General features: G+C 37.9%; 1 protein-coding gene across 1 annotated transcript in view; it reads left to right on the top strand.

The window, feature by feature from the left end:
• The first annotated feature begins 3,924 nt into the window (after positions 1-3,924).
• Positions 3,925-17,990, top strand: part of CYTH4 (cytohesin 4) — a 32,786-nt gene continuing 18,720 nt past the window's right edge. The window contains exons 1-4 of the mRNA XM_026693284.2: positions 3,925-4,060; positions 13,956-14,038; positions 14,695-14,759; positions 16,313-16,379. Of these exons, the coding sequence (XP_026549069.1) occupies positions 4,042-4,060; positions 13,956-14,038; positions 14,695-14,759; positions 16,313-16,379 (234 nt within the window). The 5' untranslated portion in view covers positions 3,925-4,041. The remainder of the gene's footprint in view (positions 4,061-13,955; positions 14,039-14,694; positions 14,760-16,312; positions 16,380-17,990) is intronic.

Below are 17,990 nucleotides of genomic sequence, written 5' to 3'. Positions count from 1 at the left end.
TTAACTTGTCCATTTCAGTGCATAATAAGATTTTGTTTATTACTTCTTCTTCACTTGGTATAACTGTCTCTTTCCAGTTCTGGGCAAATGTTATCCTTGCTGCAGTAATAATGTGTATAATCAAATAAAGCTCATCTTTTAAATATTTTTTTACATAATTCCTAATAGAAAGCATATCTACTTTAAAACCAACATTTCCTCCAGCCACTTCCCTGTCCTAAGCCAATACTCCCGCGCTTTTTTGCAGCACCACCATGCATGTAATACATTCCCCATTCGATTGAACATTTCCAGCAATTTGGGGACTGTTTTTTGAACATCTTGGCCAGTCTGGCTGGTGGAAGGTGCCATCAATAGAACATTTTGAGCAGATTTTCTTTATATGCAGTGACCATGGTGATCTTTTTCCTTCTGTCCCATATTGTTTGCCGTTGATCTAAATTAATACTGTATCCAAAGTCTTTGGCCCATACCACCATAGTCTCCTTTACTTGCTCTTCCTCTAATTTATAGGCTAATAAAAATTTGTAGAGTTTCCCTATCAATTTATCCTCTGCTCCTAAGATAATTTTATCTAAGACTATTTCTTGCATGTTAATTCAGCCGAACCCATAGCAGCCCATCCTGATTCATAGACATCACATATTCCCCTCCTCCATGCCACACACTTTTATCTCTCTGTGCCTCTATATTCAGCAATTTGCATGACAGTGACAAAGTGTTGGCTTAATAAAGTCATTTTTTCCTCCATCAACATAAGTGTTCTTGCTATATCTATAAGAGTTATTTAAAAGATTGCTTGCATTTTTTAAATTAAAAGCTAAGTGGCAAAGTATTGGCTTAATAAAGGTATTGCCATTTTTTTCCGTCCATCAAAGTAGCGGATTTTGCTTTACTTATAAGAGTTTGCTTGCATTTTTAATTAAAAGCTAAAGGTTGCATTTGAGCTTCCCAAAGATCTTTTGTTAAAACTCACTATGTTTTACAAATTAAACATTTCTGTAGTCAAATGTAAGCCCAAGAGAGTTAAATGCTGCTTATTTCCAGGTATCTCTGTGCAGAATTGTTGTCATGCTCCATAAATTTAATGGTGCTATTTTATTAGTAGTTTGCTTGTTCAATTTGTCTGAATGCTTTTGTTTTTTAACCATTCAGGAAATTGTAAGAGAGCTGTTGTTAGTCTATAGTAGCCAAAAATCTGAAGCTTTCACATAGCTAATGACAACTTATGCCTTTTAATAAGATTTGTAGGGTCTGGAAAGTGCCTACAGATTCCTGGTTTTCTTTTATTCTTCTTTGCATATAAACAACAGGAATTAAAAATAAATATGTTCATGAATCTTGATTATAGTATCTTCTTGGTGACAGGAATATTATTTTCAAAATTTTACCACTACACTTCTGATTTAAAGGTAAAAGGTGAAATGCAAAAAGAAGTTATGCATCAAAAAGTTCCCTATTTTCTTTCCATCTGCTTTATGCTATATAATTTCTTCCTTCCTTCCTTCCTTCCTTCCTTCCTTCCTTCCTTCCTTCCTTCCTTCCTTCCTTCCTTCCTTCCTTCCTTCCTTCCTTCCTTCCTTCCCAAGATGAAAGACAATAAAACCCTAGATAGCATTGAAAGCCTGATGAAATATAACTATTTTTGAAAATCTCCTGAAAACTGTCAATTCTTTTTATTATTTTATAATATAAAATACAAAAATACAAAGCAAATAATAGGAAAAATAGGGGAAGGAAAAGGAAAAGAAAAGTATAGAGAAGAAAGGAAAAAGAAAGAAAAGGCACTGACTTCCAACTCTCTTTGGTGCAGTAGAATAAGATAGTAACATCGAACCTCAATTTTTTACTTTTATATAATAGCAATAGCCCTTAGCCTTATATACTGCTTTACAGTGCTTCTTGGTTCTCTCTAAGTGGTTTAAGAGTCAGCATATTGCCCCCAACAATCTGGGTCCTCATTTTACCCACCTCAGAAGGATGGAAGGCTGAGTCAACCTTGAGCCTGGTGAGATTTGAACTGCCAAATTGCAGGCAGGCAGCCAGCAGGCAGCAGAAATAGTCTGCAGTACTTCACTCTAACCATTGCGCCACTGAGGCTCAATATCATAATAGCACAAACTAGCCATTTCTATAACAACAGATCTATCTAATCAGTAAAACCCCAAATCAAAGTTTCATTTTTTTCCACCTCAAGAAAATCTGAAAACCAAGGTGGAAGGAAACTTATGGATCTCTGGAATTTGAGGGTTTAAGAGTGTGGTAGTGGCCACAGAGGTGGCCTACCATCTTATCCATATCCTTATCAATTCAGACAGATGCAAGACACTTAACATGTCTTCTTGAGATGGACTCATTACATGATTAGATTCTAAATAATGACATGTTATTTTTAATACATCCAATATATGTTATTACATATTGTCATAACCACTGCCATCAGATCCTAAGATGGAAACTTTAGGAACTTGGTTTCTTCTAATTGTAATTGTTGCATTACCCTTTTCTTTCCAGCTGGTGGTGCAGCTTCTCTGGATTGTCCTGAAGAAATGAAATAAAGAATGGTACTGCCTTTTGAGCATTTCCTTTTTTCACCCTTACTGATTGAGGAAAATGTGAAAGAGAAGCAGAAGTATTCTTGATCTGCTGGCTCCATTTAATTGCCTTTTAAACAACACTATTGCAAAATGGGATGAAAAGATGGAATGAAAAGTTGTGGGAAGGGGTGTATTGAATCACCCAGAGAGAAAGCTAGGGAGCTGGATGCAAAATAGGACCTTTTGTCCCCTTCACAGTTGTGGAGAGAAGAGGAAATGTCAGATACATAGGTAATTAAAGGTGCAGTGTGGTTTTCTGTTTCATTTGGTCTGTTAAGGAAGCCAGATGTAGCATACAATGTCATACACAAGGTTATATTTGTCAACAAATCAGAATTGCCTGGGGCTCCTTGCTTATGGATTTGTGGAGCTAAATTTCTTTTCAATGGATATGTGTACAAACTGTGCAAGTGTCGAATATGTTTGACTTGCATTGAATGAGGAATAAAGAGATTACAAAACAACAGCAAGAGATGGGAGCTCAGTACAATTTTATCACAACTGAATTTTAATGAGCTACATGGGATTTAAAGAAAGCATGCTCATACTGAAGAAATAAAAATAAGTTATACATGTAAGGCCCAGATTCTTTTTAACTGGCAAAAAGAACCAACAGGCAGAAATGCATTCTTTTATTTCTAGTTCTGGCTTTCTGGAAGGAACCCAAAACCTAAAACAGATAGTGTTTCCTCTAATTAGCAACATAAAAAAAGGCTCCTTAATTGTCACACCACTTGAGGTTTTTCATACTTTTGCTACCATTTTGTTCCTGAACATGATTCCTGAGCAAAACAACCATTTTAAACTCAATGTAAATCATTCTAAACTTGACTGTTAAAAAAATGATTTCTTTAATAGAGCTGTCAAGGTCTGGAATGTCCTACCTGATTCATACAAATTTTCACAGTTTCAGTCACAAATTGACTTCTGTGGACCTTACTTCATACTTAAGTGGTTAGTACAGGGGGTGTACATAAGTGCACTAATGTGCCTATCGTTCCTGTCATTGAATTTTAATTCTTTTATTCTTGTTCTCATTTTTGTTTGACAAATTCCAATAAATAAATAAATAAATAAATGATAGTTTTAACTATAGAATGGTTTACACTTACAAATGAGCACATTGAACTCAGTGGGAATCACTTCTAAGAGAGGAATATATTTCTGTGATTCAAGATTCCTCTTAACAAAGACATTCATTGCAGTGTGAGTAACAGTGCTGTGGGTTTGCATTTTTTTTTCCAGGAAATAACCAAACTACTTGTGCACAGTTCTGAATTGTGGGTAAATGGCTTCCTCTGTCTATCTGAATCGTCACAGAGGAACCAGAAACAAAGGGTGGAGTCACTTGGTTTAGTTATTATTATGTTCAAGTCACCTTAAGTTTGAAGAAAGGGAAGAGAAATCGGAGGAGCTGCTGCCTTGCCCTTGGAACATCTTCAGGATGGATGCTTGTCTCATCGGTAAGTCTTCTCTTAAAAGAAATAGAGAACTTTGGGGTTGGCTTTCCATATATATAGGATTCCTAAGAGATCTATCTCATAGGAATTTCATCAGCTTTAAGTACCAAGAAGAAATGAGACAACTGGGTAGAATATAAGCTTGTCCAACTTGCTTGGTGGATGTTTGTTGTTCTTTTGTTTCCTTAATTCCAGTCAAGGATATGTTAAAGGGAAAGAATTCCAGCTGCTATATCATTTTGTTATTTTGCGTGTGTTCACATGAACACTATTTGAGCTTAATGATTGATGGAAAGATATATAAATATTTGCAAAAGTGAAAAAGAACTACAGGGCCAGGAAGACTTGTTTGATACAACTTTTTTAAATGTCTTTTCATTCATTTCCACTCGGGTGATATAAAAAGGAGGCTTTCAGCAGGTGTGGCAGGTAGTGCTAGGTAGATATAATATCTTCATATGAAGTTATAAAGAGGCAGGCCAAGAACTAAGGAAAATACTAACTATTGGAGAGGAAATAATTGGATAGTCCAAACTGTCAAGTCTTTTATTTCAAACACACTCTCATAAAGGTACTGTTCAGAGATGGGAGTTTTATGCCAATCATTCAGATCAGAAAATATGAAATAAGATCATCACCATAACTTCTGAAGTATCTAAAATCTGACAGGGACACACACATCTTAGATATGTGCAGTTCCCAGTTACTAGATGTAATCAGTTGCATTTTATTTTCAATCCTTTCCTTCTTTCCAAGAGCTCTTGGCTGTGTACATAGTTTTCTTTTCAATGTTATCGTAGCAATATTAAATGAGAGGCAACAATGGCTACAGCCCATTGTATCTGTAAGCTATGTCAAAACTGTAATCAGCTGTCCGAAATGGCTTACGTGATCCTTTTGGGGAAGTTTTTAAAACCAAACAAGTCTACATGCAAAGACTAAAGCTAGTGCTCCCCGCCCCAAATAAAAAAAAATAGGGAAAGTGCTTGTGAAATGGATAGTCATTTGATTGCCGGGTCATCCATAATCTTGATTCTTCTCCAAAAGCCTCATTTTTTCTTTGGCTTTGGCATGCAGGGTAGCCACTCAGGAACAGGAGGGATGGAAGGTGAGTATCTCTTCTACGCTATAAAAGCTTTGTGTCTCCATCTGAGAAAGAATTTTTAAAAAAAAAACAACCAAAAAACTGGCTATCCCTGTTATATCCAGTAACGCTGCTGAGTATGAGTCTTGTTTTTCAAGGAGAGTATTACATTTCTTCCGGTTGAGGCAAGTAAAGAGAATCTATTGCTACAATGGATGACAAATAATCTAGAGGACTTTCACAGCCAGCTAGACCAGGGTCTCCATCCTTGGCAATTTTAAGACTTGTGGGCTTCAACTCCCAGAATTCCTCAGCCAGCTTTCCAGTTTCCTAACAGACTACCTACACCTCCTTTTCTCTTTTGTGTTTCATTACTGTTTGTGGTTGCCTATCACTGATATTCTGGAAAGGCCCCAGAAAAATTCTTTCATATTGACTTCCATAGAATATAACTGAAGGGAAGGCAGGATAGCTTCAGCCCATCTCTCCAGATGGTCAAAAGAACTGAAGCTACTGCCTCCTAGTAATCCTATTATTCCAGTAAACACAATTACCCTGCACTCCAGCCATCAGGATTTTTCTGAAACTTTCTCCTCTTCATATATTGAAAGTACTTTTCCCTCATCAGAATGAATTAGAATAAATCATTTTTTTTTAAAAGGATAATTTTTCAGCAGAGCACTAAATTCTAAGCATCATTGTTAACGCGGGAGTATTTTAATCTTACCTTTTTGTGATGATTTTTCATTAAAAAAAAGTTCCTAACAAAAGTTAGATCATTGACAGGCTGAAGGCTGACAGATTCCAGCAAGAGTTCCACTGAATTAATAATAATGAAAATAAAATGCATTTCCCCTTCCTAAATTAGATTATTAAACACAGAAAGCTTGAGGAAAAGAGGATTTATATGTAAAAATATTTATGTATGACCTGTGGTGCCAGTGCTAAAAGCAACTTTATCAGCTGAAGACATGCCTGGAGGAATTTTGCCCCTTACAAAAACAAATCCCAATGAAATAGAGCTTTGTTTCAGCCGTGCTCTAAGTGAAGCACCTTTCCAAAGTGACTTGATGAATACCCCTGCTTTAAGCAAAGACAATGGAAGGCCTTATTTCCAAGATGTAGTTTCACATGATCTCAGATTTCAGATAAAAATAAGCTAGTGTCCAATATGGCTACTCCATATCCAGATGTTCCTAGCATTCCTAGCCAGCAACATTATCTGGACATTACAAAGCAAAATAGAAGAAATGTAACATGCAGTAACTCACAGGATCACATTTTCTTTCTTGTAGGGATAGAAAATTAAACAGCTCAGATTTAGACATAAACTCCAATAAGAAGAGATTCAGAAAATTTCTGAAAGTATAAAACAGTTTATGCTTAGAAGCTGCTTTCACCGGAAGAAAGCAGCAGATCAAGTGAGATTGGCCTTGGCTTGCTGCTTGGAGGAAGCAGAGTGTCTCACTTTTGTCATTACATCAAAGCAATGATGCATTTTGGTGAGGCAAAATAGAACATTAAGGTGGATTCACTGCGATCTCCACAGATTTCATCCTTAATTTCCTGCCTGCTCCCAAAGTCACTATCCTGTGTCTGGTTCCATTTCAGTGCCACATATAATGTGCTAGTTGGTGGAAACTTGGCCCATGCAATGCCACATATATTCACATTTTTATTCTGACAACTTTCCCACTGAATTATTTGCAGCTGTTTTCATAGGGAAGTTGTCTGTTCTTTTTTCCCTTGTAGTTTAAAACTATTCTTATGTGACCTATATGACTGCTCTGTTGTATACTTTTTCTAAGCAGCCAACTTTATACAGTATGTATTGAAACCTGGCATATATTTTAAACATAGCTTTCTAGAACATCTATTGATTTTCCGCACCATTTTGGAACATATTCCAGCTGTTGTAAACCCCTCTATCTGGAGGTGATAGAAAATTGCATTTATTACAGTCTTTTATGTCACAGTATGTAATGGTATATGAGAATGACCTTGAGAGACAAGAACTGCAGTCAGAACAGTCAGATAAAGGGAAGTTTAGTTGATAGCAGAAAAATGGCAAACATCTCAGAAGGGACCATCCTTAATTTCTTGGGCTGCAAAGGTAACAGGAGAGAGATGTACTCTCAAACTTGCAAAATTCTGTTAATGTAACCAGCTAATGTCACCTTAATAAAATAGAACTAGTTCTTCTGGATGTGCTTCTTGTCAGGAGTGCCTCGCATGCCTGATACAATGATTTTCTATTAATGCATTCTGAGATTTCTCTGGGAAAGAGAACTGTGGTTGTTATTTTTTTTTTTACCTCTTTCACTCTTTTGAGTTCTATTGGAAAAGAAGTTCCATCCATAGCATTTTTCCAGGGATCCTGTTTGTTCCAGGAAGGGTTTTGCCACGTAAGACTGGAAACGGTATTTCTGCAAGTTTATATTTATATTGATCAGACAACTCGTGCTTTATCATAACCAAGCCAATTCAGCTATGCCCAGATTATTTATTTATTTGTAAAATTTATTAGCCGCCTGTCTTGCTACATGGTAACTTTTATCTCAGAGTTCAACTCAACCAGAACCAAGAATTTGAAATGTCCACTGGTAGCTCTCCAGGTTTTTAGCAAATATATTTCTTATCATCTATTATCGTATGCTTTTAAGTGAAAATGTTTTTGATTGAATTTACACATGGACCACCAGGAGGCAGGTATTATGTGATTGGTTTCACCAAATTATCCAATACAGCTAGCCAGATATTGTTTTGTGATGTTATGTAACATCTGTATGGCTGTGTTCTGAAAACTCAAGGGAATAGCCTTTCATTTGCAAAATACCTGATCTGCTATTGAGCTTTTCCTCCTGTTGAATATTGTGGTGTATGTGTGCTGGTCAGGAGGTCCTGGAGAAAACTTGTTCTGTTTGGTGGGCAAAAGATGTAGAGTCAACTCATTCTGAAAGTAAATATTTTAAAGTGTGCTATAAATACATTACTCGTAAATACTTAGCCAAAAATATGCAGTGTGTGGCAAGTGGTTGCTTTTATATGATGTAAAGCTTCTGCCTTTTTAATTTGTGCATCTGGAATACATTGCTACCTTACTCATAGTGCTACCATATGAACTATGGTGACTGTAATTCAATGAGAAACATCTCTCTCTCTCTCTTTGCAACTATCATTAGTAACTCCCTGTCCCCAACCCGCAGTAATTGGTTCCACTGTTAAATTTCTCTTACTGTCACAAAGTAATTCCCCCCTCCCCAACACGCAGTTGCCTTCTTTTAAACCCAGTTCATAGAAATATGGTTCTGTTCATGCAATCTAAAATTCTATTTCTCTTCTTTGCAGCCCTACCACAGTTCTTATTTATATTCAGTTTGCTATTAATGACTATTTCAAGATCTTTTTCACCAACACAATCACTAAGCCCAACTTGTGGGTTTATATTTCCTAAGTAAACAAATTTCTATTTCCTAAGTAAAGAACAAATCCATGTGCAACTTTCCCATTCTGGGAATTATTCTTCAATTTTCAAAAAGCTCTTTGAAATATTCCAATATTCACTGCATTTCTGGATGAAGACAGAAATGCTGTTTTGATCTTCAGGGAAGGCAGGGGCCACCATCAACAAACACCATTCTGAGGCCATCCATGGCTTCACTTCATGTGAACTCAAAACCCCTTAACATTTCCAGTCAAAACAAATGTAAGTTGGTTCTACACAGAGAAGGTAGTCCTGCTTGCATTTTAAGAACTAGACTCTTAAGTCTTTAGAGGTCAAAACCAAAACATTGAATTGCATTTGGAGGCTTAGTGGAAACCAGTGGAGTGCCCACATTAATGGTCATCTGTAATAAATTTCACTGATTGCTGCTTCCAATTAGTCATCAAAAGTAGATTCTTGTATAGCATATTGCAATATTTTATGTGGGTGGTGATCAGGGCATAAGGCTGAGTCAATCTCAAACCCCATCAGGATTGAACTCCTGGCTGTGGGCAGAATTAGCTTGCTATACTGCATTCTAAACAGTGCACCACCATGGTTTTGGTATCTTTTAACCTGCTGTATCTTTTGTTGGCTCCATTGCTCATCCCAGCTGTGGCTAAAACATTATATCTCTGCATTACCAGATGAGTAAACTACATATGGATAGTACTGTACTATCAGGAAGTGACATAGTAAGTTGAGGCAATCATTAGGCAATAAATTCTCTCTGAATGCCAGTGAAAGATATGAGAATGTGAATGTTTCCTTCTCTGGAACAGAGAGTATGCAAACTTGGAAGTTTTTAAAAAAGATTTCATATATCAATAGCCTCTCCCAATGACAAAAGTTCATTAAAAACAGTTCTTCTATGTTGATATCACCATTTCCGTCAGGCTTTACATCAGGGCTCTGAAAAATAATTACACATCAGCCTTTCTCTTTTTTTTTTTTCTTTTAAAAATGTAGCCAAGAAAAAACGGGCATGTTGAATGGGATTCTTGTTTCTCTTCCTCCTTTTTCATATCCAAATTTCATCTTGGGTCTAGGTGGTGGCTTCCCTTTTTCTGACCATATTTAGCAATAATCTGCATGTGAAATACAAAGTAGAGAAAGAGTTTCCAGGACCAATGGATTATACTTCCTTTTTTTCTACCCTGACAGCAGAAAATAAGACAAAAATAAAATGATGTGCTACTTAATTACAGAGTGTGCTTGCAAAGAATATTTGTTCTAATGTAGCAGAAACCAATCAAATAAACCAATGTGGTGCAATTTAAAATATCCTAATAATTACAATAACCACGGTGTATTAAATTTGCAGAACTATTAGAAATGAACCATTTCATTTTCTCTAATGGAAGAACTAATCCTGACCCCTGCTAAACATTAATTTCCCTAAAGTAACTAAGGTCCATTCTGAATATCAGTATGCTAAAGCAAAGCACAGCCTTCACAGAGAGATCTGACATTTACATTTGCGTGATAAGTTTCTGTGATACCTTTATTCTACATTAGAGTGAATGCCTCATAAATGGTACAATTTATAATCAAATAAATACATTTATTTGCAGTTACAATAGCTGTTTCTCCTTAATAGATAAATATTTGCTAAGCATTCATGATTTAACTGTAGTATTATCCTCCACCGCCACCCTGCCGGCTTGCTACTTCTGCTTCTTTATTTCTGCTTCATTTTGTGGCTTTTATCTCTGACATCAGCCACCCCATTTTGGAGAACTAAACAGAAACTCTGCACAGCCTAGAGTAAGATTTATGGACAGTTTCTGATAAAGCCTCCATTTCTTTCAAAATCTTCTACCATCTTAATCTCCCTTCAGGTGGGGAGGAAGTTTTATGTAGATAAGGATATTACAACAGGTGTCCTGCTATAAATGTTAGGTTTTATGCTCACGTAATTGTATAGGTATACTGTCTCAACAAAATAGTTACCCAATTTGGATCATTTTCAGGATATACATGGAAATGACTAATGAATTGTTCATTCAGTCCTCCATGTTGTGAGTTTTCTGGGACCCAAGCACTTTACACAGAGGATTTGTTTTCTTTGAAAGAAATTGTGAAATATTAAAGCCATTTACTGGAGCAAACGGTAGCAGCTACCAGCTCAAACTCACAGCAACTCATGCAAGCTTCACCTTTTTGCTGACTGTCTCCACTAAAGCTAAAGCCTGCTTGCTTTTATGCAAATCTCTCCATAAGCACACCTGGCAGGAACAGAAATAGATCCCCCTACTCCAACTCTTCTTCTTCCACAGCTACAGGCTATTCTCATAACACAAAGTACTTGATCATTTACTAGATGTATTGCTGTAATTTCCATTTGGTTATCTATTTGTTCTCTTCCCTGGTTCCCCCCCCCCATTCAAAAAGGCTGTATTGAGTTAGAAGGGTCCATAAGATGATTATGCTCAACCTCTCATTTTGACTGATTCATTGACTGACTATGTGCCATCAAGTTTTTGACTCTTAGCAACCACATAGGTTTTCTCCATGACAATCTGCCCCAATTAGGTCTTTGTTGTGGTTAGCTGGCAGCAGGTGCGGATGGTAGAGGAGAGCAAGGACTCGGAGGAGGGGCTGGGACCATCAGGGAGTGGACTGCTGCCTTCAGGGATTGTGGGAGCTGGCAGCAGTGATGAGGAGATTCCCAAGGAGCCTGTGCCAAGTGTGCATGAGCGCAGGATGATTCGTAGAAGACAACAGCTGGAGCTCCAGAGGCAACTCGGGGGTAAGGATGCAGTGTAATGGCCCTTCCCTCCAGGGAATATAAGCCTGGTTTCAAAAGGTGTTTGCCTTTGCAAAAGGCAAAAATGTTCAAAGGACTCAGCTTTGTGAGTAGAGACTCCGGTTTATCTGAAGACTTCTGTCAAAGTTTTTCTAGTTGGACTAATTGGCTGCAAGCCATCCATTATCTACAAAGAAGTTTATTTGTAGATTAAAGCTGTGAAAGTTTGAGTTACTGAGCTTATCTGTGTTTGCTCTCTGGGAACCTGGCTGGGTCAGAACAGTCTTTCAGACCTTCCAATGGTGCACCCATTGCCACTGTAACAAAGCCCACACATCATGCAGTTGATCATCCTCTTCTTCTCATTCCTTCCATCTTTACCAGCATTACAGACATCTTTAGGGAGCTAGATATTTGCATAATGAGTCCAAAGTAAGATAATTTCACCTTGATGCTACGTGTCTTGAGTGAGAACACTAGATTGATTTGTTCAATGATTCATTTTTCTTATTGTCCATGATATTGTGATGGATTTTTTCCCCAACAGCAGAGTTCAAAAGCATCAGTATGCTTTGTATCCTGCTTCTCCAAAGTCCACCTTTCACTTCCACAGAGCGTCATAGGAAATACTCTTGCTTGCACTATTCTGATTTTTAACCAGTGGTGGTATTCAACCTGTTCTGCCGGTTCTGGAGAGCCGGTAGTGGGTGATGAGCAGTGGAGACCAAACCGGTTCTCTTCGCTGCTCTGTGTTTGGCCCACCTGCCCACCCGGACTCCCATACTCACTTTTATGGCCAGAATTCAAAGTGCAGCTGCTTTGCGTGGCGCACAATAGTGCCGCACAGCAGCTGCTGCCACGACCAGCATCGTGCAGGCTTGCAGGAGGCAAGTTAGAATGCCTCTGCGCCTGCGCAAAGTGCGTGTTTGGTGCACACATGCATGTAAAGTGTGCATGCGCGCAAAGCGCGACCACCAAGCCACGCCCACCAAACTGGTGGCAACTTTATTTGAATACCCCACTGTTTTTAACTACTCACTTTATTAGGATTTGATGACAGCAATTCCCAAATTAAGTTTTTAATTAGCTTTGTGGAAACAGATCTGTCATTCCCACAATGCTAATTTTTAAAAATTAAGTGTACGGAGATAGAATTTAGTAGAATAATTCAAATGGCAGACTAGGACTTCAGAACCTTGGATTCAAATCCCTACTCAGTCATTGTTGTGGTTAGCCGGCAGCAGGTGCAGATGGCTGAGGAGATCAATGACTCTGATGAGGGGCCAGGACCATCAGGGAGTGGACTGCTGCCTTCAGAGATTGTGGGGGCTGGCAGCAGTGACAAGGAGGTTCCCAAGGAGCCTGTGCCAAGTGCACGTGCACAGAGGATTACTCAGCGGAAAGAACAATTACAGCAGCACAGGCGACTTGGGAGTAAGGCTGCAAGGTAATGGCCCCTCCCACAAGAAGACAACAGCCATGTTTGAAAAAGCGTTCTTTGCAGAAAGCAAGGAAGCTCTTAAATTCAACTGGTGGACATCTTAGTTCGTGTTTGGATAATTTTGTAAATTAGTTCTTATCTCTGGGTTTGTGGCAGCCTTGACAAACAACTTGGCAAGGCTCTTTCTTGTCAGAGCTAATTAGTGGAAAGCAGCTTTCAGAACAGAATTCATTATTAAACCTTAAAAGGTGGGGGCTGCTGCCTTTGTCTGTGTTTGCTCTTTGGGAACCCAGTTGGGTCAGAACAGTCATGAACTTTACTCTCTAGAACAGGGATCCTCATACTTGAATTGAATAGCTGGCTGGAGAATTCTGGAAGTTGAAGTCTTAAAGTTGCCAAGTTTGGAGACCTCTGCTCTAGAAGAAGATATCTATTGAGAGAAGATGGCTCAGCAGGCATCATGACATGGTAACAATAGGAAAGAATAATCAGTTTAGCTTGCCTTGCATTTAAGCCAGAAAAAGAAATCTGGAATTCCTTTTAAATTCTCAGGAATAGAAGCATCTGCATGGATTTGCATCACAGCTTCTGCTTTCAACAATGAAAAACACATAAACAGACTTTTCAATAACATCCATATGGTGTCATTTATCTGAGAAATAGCTGAAACAGAAGCATAACCAGAAAAACTCTCATTATAAAAGTTTCTAGTTAATGTAAATTCAGTTTGTGGGATCAACCTCATCAATCTACTTCAGGCCTTGTAATGTTACTCTTCTTTTCCAAACGTATCTTCTGACTGCCCACTTGAACTTCAACACTGCATTGTCATTTGCCCTGGTACCTGGACTTCTCCTTCATTGACTCGGGTTTGTCTGGAAAATTTCTTTTCTTGTGAGCACTTTATGTTACTTGTTCTGTTAATGACAGCTCATGGGTTTTGTTCTGGAGTAATCTAACAATTTTGCCTCCTGAAACTTTCATGACCATCTAGATCTGACTGTTTTTCACTGAAGATGAATGAAAGAATCTACATGTATGTGAGGTGTTTTTTTTTTTACCACATATGTCTTTTGGGATCTTACTCTTATTACTGCAGTGAGTTTCATAGTGGGAATAAAAAATGTTTCTCTCTTTCAGATTCATCTGACTTGAATGACGCTGAGGAGACTGAGCTAGAGATAGTGGAGAAGCATCAGAAAGACTTTCTGGATGATATTCAGGTAGGGAATTGCTTTGGTTCACCAACTAGATAGGGTAGACTACAATTGGCAAAATCCCACTCCATATGCCTACTGACTGTGGAGTGGAAATTGTAGGAGGTCTAGTCAAGAGCATTTGGACTACCCCAGGTTGGGGATGGCTGAGAGAAAGCAAAGGATTATCTGAATCAATGATGATTCAGGGTAGGTAATTTTTGACCCTAGGGTCAAAGGGTTATAGATAGTAGAAAAAGTCTTTTAAAGTCAAGTGTATTGCACTGAGTAAGCACTATTTTCCTGTGAGATGGAGCAATATATTTGGATAATGGCTATGCTTCTGGGAAAAGAGTCCTGGCATTATTACGAGAAGTTTGTTGCACGACTATCTCTACTTGGCCTGTGACTTATTGATCTAGAGAATCTCTACCTTTCTACATATATTTTTTCATCTGTATCATGGACATAGTAACAATATATCTTGACAGATATTCTAAGGATAGATAAATGTGTATATTGCATCTAAGTGAAATGACTGAAAAATGCAAATATCTGTTTGTTTGGCATGTAATTGTTTTTTTTTTCACTACCTAGTCTTCTGTACATAATATTTGTAAAACATTCAGTGTGGTCACTGTTTTTCTCCCTACGTTCATTCTCACTGTTTTTCTTGCTTCCAGAAAATAAATCAAGAGATTGCTGAAATATTTCTGGAGATTGATCATTTCCAGCAAGCACAATCATGGTAAGGTGCCATCCACATACATACATACAGTAAATATATTTAAAACAAAACTAGGAAATTCTGGATGTTCCACACAGAAGGTCTCTTTGGATATAAAAGGGGGAAAGTTTTTTTTTCAAGCTATACATTTCAGAGGTCTTGAGAACAATTTATACACAAAGGATATTTCCTATTGCAGCTAACAGCCTTTACTATATTAGTTAAATTTGTGGAGAATTGAGTTGAACCATGATCAAGAATGCTGACTAGGGAATCTGGGAATTGAAGTCCATATATTTTAAAAGTTGCCAAAGTTTGAAAAAACAACAACACTGAATTAGCCACTTTAAGCAACATACGCTAAGGGAAAAACAGCAGCAGCGAGACTTAAGAGCACTCAGAGTTATACAGCTTGCTTTGCACCCTAACTTCTGTTTGATTAATCTGTTTGCCTGAAATGAGAACTGCCATTCTGTCATTTAACTCTGCCTGCAATTTATAACAGCAACTCTTGGTTGTTGTTGTTTTTAAAGCTAGTTACAGGCTGGCTGTGTCAGGTGTTCAGGACCTGGGAGAGCTCCATGGGGAGATTAGAAACGGATCCAATAAAAACAGCTGGATTTTATATGCACAAGGAACACAAGCAATCTAAGTGGTTTTTAAAACCAGACTAGTCAAAAATGCAAAATGTTTCTTCTTTAAATTCTAAATTTAAATTGCCATTTTGGCTTGCTTATTTGCTTAGGATAGGCATATCTTTATGAACGTATGACATATCTATATGTCATCCACTTGACAAGTCAATTATACAGCCTTTCCCAGTTTCCTTGAAAACATTACTAATCCAAAATTACAAAAATACTTAATCAAACAAGTGCTTAAAGAGATCTTCTAAACAATATATGTAATAGAAACTTTGATTTGAAACATAAGACTACAGAGAGCAAGAGTAGTATATGTCTTATTTATACTATACTATAGTAGTAGTAGATAGTAGAATAGAAATATTTATTTATATACCAACTTTATTATTTTTTATAAATAACTCAAGGCGGCAAACATATCCAACATAGCTTCTTTCTCCTATTCTCCTCACAAACAATAACCCTGTGAGAGAGTAACTGCCCAAGATGATCCAGCTGGCTTTCATGGCTAAGGCAGGACTAGAACTCACAGTTTCTGGTTTTCTAACCTGAGGCCTTAAGCAGCAGACCAAACTGACTCTGGTTTTATTGCTTATAATATTGTTTATAATTAATTAACTTTTGCATGAAAAACTCCATAAGATGGGCACAGAGCAAAAGGGGAGATTTACTCTGCTTCATACTGTTCCTTTTATTTCATAAATTAGTAATGTTTAATTTGTACCTATATTTTGTCTGACATAAAACAAGTAAGCAACTGCGATTTAATGTGCCTAAAATTAAGAAAATCAGTTGTATAAACTGAACTTTAAAACATCCAATGGGGGGAGGTTGGTGTATATTTCTGGGACTTAGCAAACAGCTAGAAAAGACAGAAGGTGACTTTCCTTTGTTTTCCCCCATGCTCTGATCCTATCTTTATATTTGCAGCAAACTTATTCAGAGGGATAAGAACTTGAACATTGGACGGAAGAAATTTAATATGGATCCTGTTAAGGTATAAGTCTGTACTGAGATTTAATTTGAGATTTAGGTCCTTGACAATCTCAGCTTTCATGATTCAAATAATCGAAGGAAGGAAGGAAGGAAGGAAGGAAGGAAGGAAGGAAGGAAGGAAGGAAGGAAGGAAGGAAGGAAGGAAGGAAGGAAGGAAGGAAGGAAGGAAGGAATTACTCTTGTGCCTATCATGTCTCAAAGCCAATCTGCAGCTTAGGAACCAGCTCAAATAGTGGTGGAAACAGAGGTGATGGTACTTGGGATGGGTGGTTAAGAAGGAGAGAGAAAGTGGTTCTCTTTCTCTCTGCCATTTTATGGCATAATCCCCACCCAGTTATCTATTGTTTGCCCTGCTTTTGAATATGGGTTTAACTGTCTTTGAGAAAAGCACTAAAGCTTTTGTTCCTTTTGAGTGTGGATTTAGTGCATTAAACCCATGTCACAACGATCCCCATTGTCAGATAATAGTTGGGCTCCTGTTGAACTCAGGTATGCAAAATATTTGCTCAAAGTCAGCGTGAATTTTGACTAAAGATTACTAAAGTGGCCAGACCAGCCTATGTACAATATACTACATGAAAAAGAGAATGGAACAAATGAGAAAACTTGAATGAAAGTTTTGAAGGCCAAGTAATGAGATCACTATGAAATTATAAGAAATGAAATAAGCCATGTGATGAAAGACAGATCCGGCTCTGAGAAATCCAGATCCTCTTTCTAATGAATGACCCCAAAGCACCCCAGGTCCTCTTTCTGATGAAAAGTGCTAGGAATACACATAATATTCTGCTCTTCTGTGGTCCAGATCTACCCTTTCCAACATCCGCTTCCTAAAAACAAACAAATGAATAAAGAGCACATTGGTATTTCCTCCAATCGTCTTTCTCTTCTTTGAAATTGATAGCTTATACTCAGGGGTAGGATTCAAATTTTTTTAACAACCTGTTCTGTGGCTGTGGCTTAATTGGTGGGCATGGCTTGGTGGTCATGTGACCAGGTGGACATGGCTTTGTGGTCATGTTATTGGCTGGGCGTGGCCAACTCAATATCACTCACATCGAGGGACGCATCTCCTTGCCTAGCCTCTCATGACTGTGAGGATGCTGCAACAGTCGTAAGTGTGAAAAATGGTCATAAATCACTTTTTTCAGTGCCATTGTAACTTTGAATGGTCACTCCACACAAGCAAAGTACCAGCAAAGGAGGGGGGGAAAACTCCAGAGACGTTCCAGAGACAGGAAGTCTAGTCCTGCCAAGAATGTAATAAGGGTTAATGGAGAGGCAGTTTCTGTAAGCAACACCAGAATGTTTTCTTCCTGCCTTCCTTACAGGATTAGGCCAGTAATTTCTTCTAACAATCGGTTATCCAAACTGCTTAGAATGTTAACAACCGGTTCTAGCAAGTAGGTGCAAACTGGTAGAATCCCACCCCTGCTTATACTTGAACAGGAAAATCAAAATTACTAATTAGCAGTTATGTTAACTGCAGCTAATTTCATCCTGGAGCTCTTATATATGCCCATGTTTTTGGTTTCACCATATTCCTTTCTATTTATCACAACCAGGTACTTGCCTACACAAAGATGGAACTGAACTTGTCTTTATCCTTATC

The sequence above is a fragment of the Notechis scutatus genome, chromosome 6, assembly GCF_049901735.1.
Source record: "Notechis scutatus isolate UNSWTSFEM ecotype Mainland chromosome 6, rNotScu1.2, whole genome shotgun sequence".
Taxonomy (NCBI): Eukaryota; Metazoa; Chordata; class Lepidosauria; order Squamata; family Elapidae; genus Notechis; species Notechis scutatus.
Note: the sequence above shows the minus strand (reverse complement) of the source record. Positions and strands in the feature narration are given on the sequence as shown.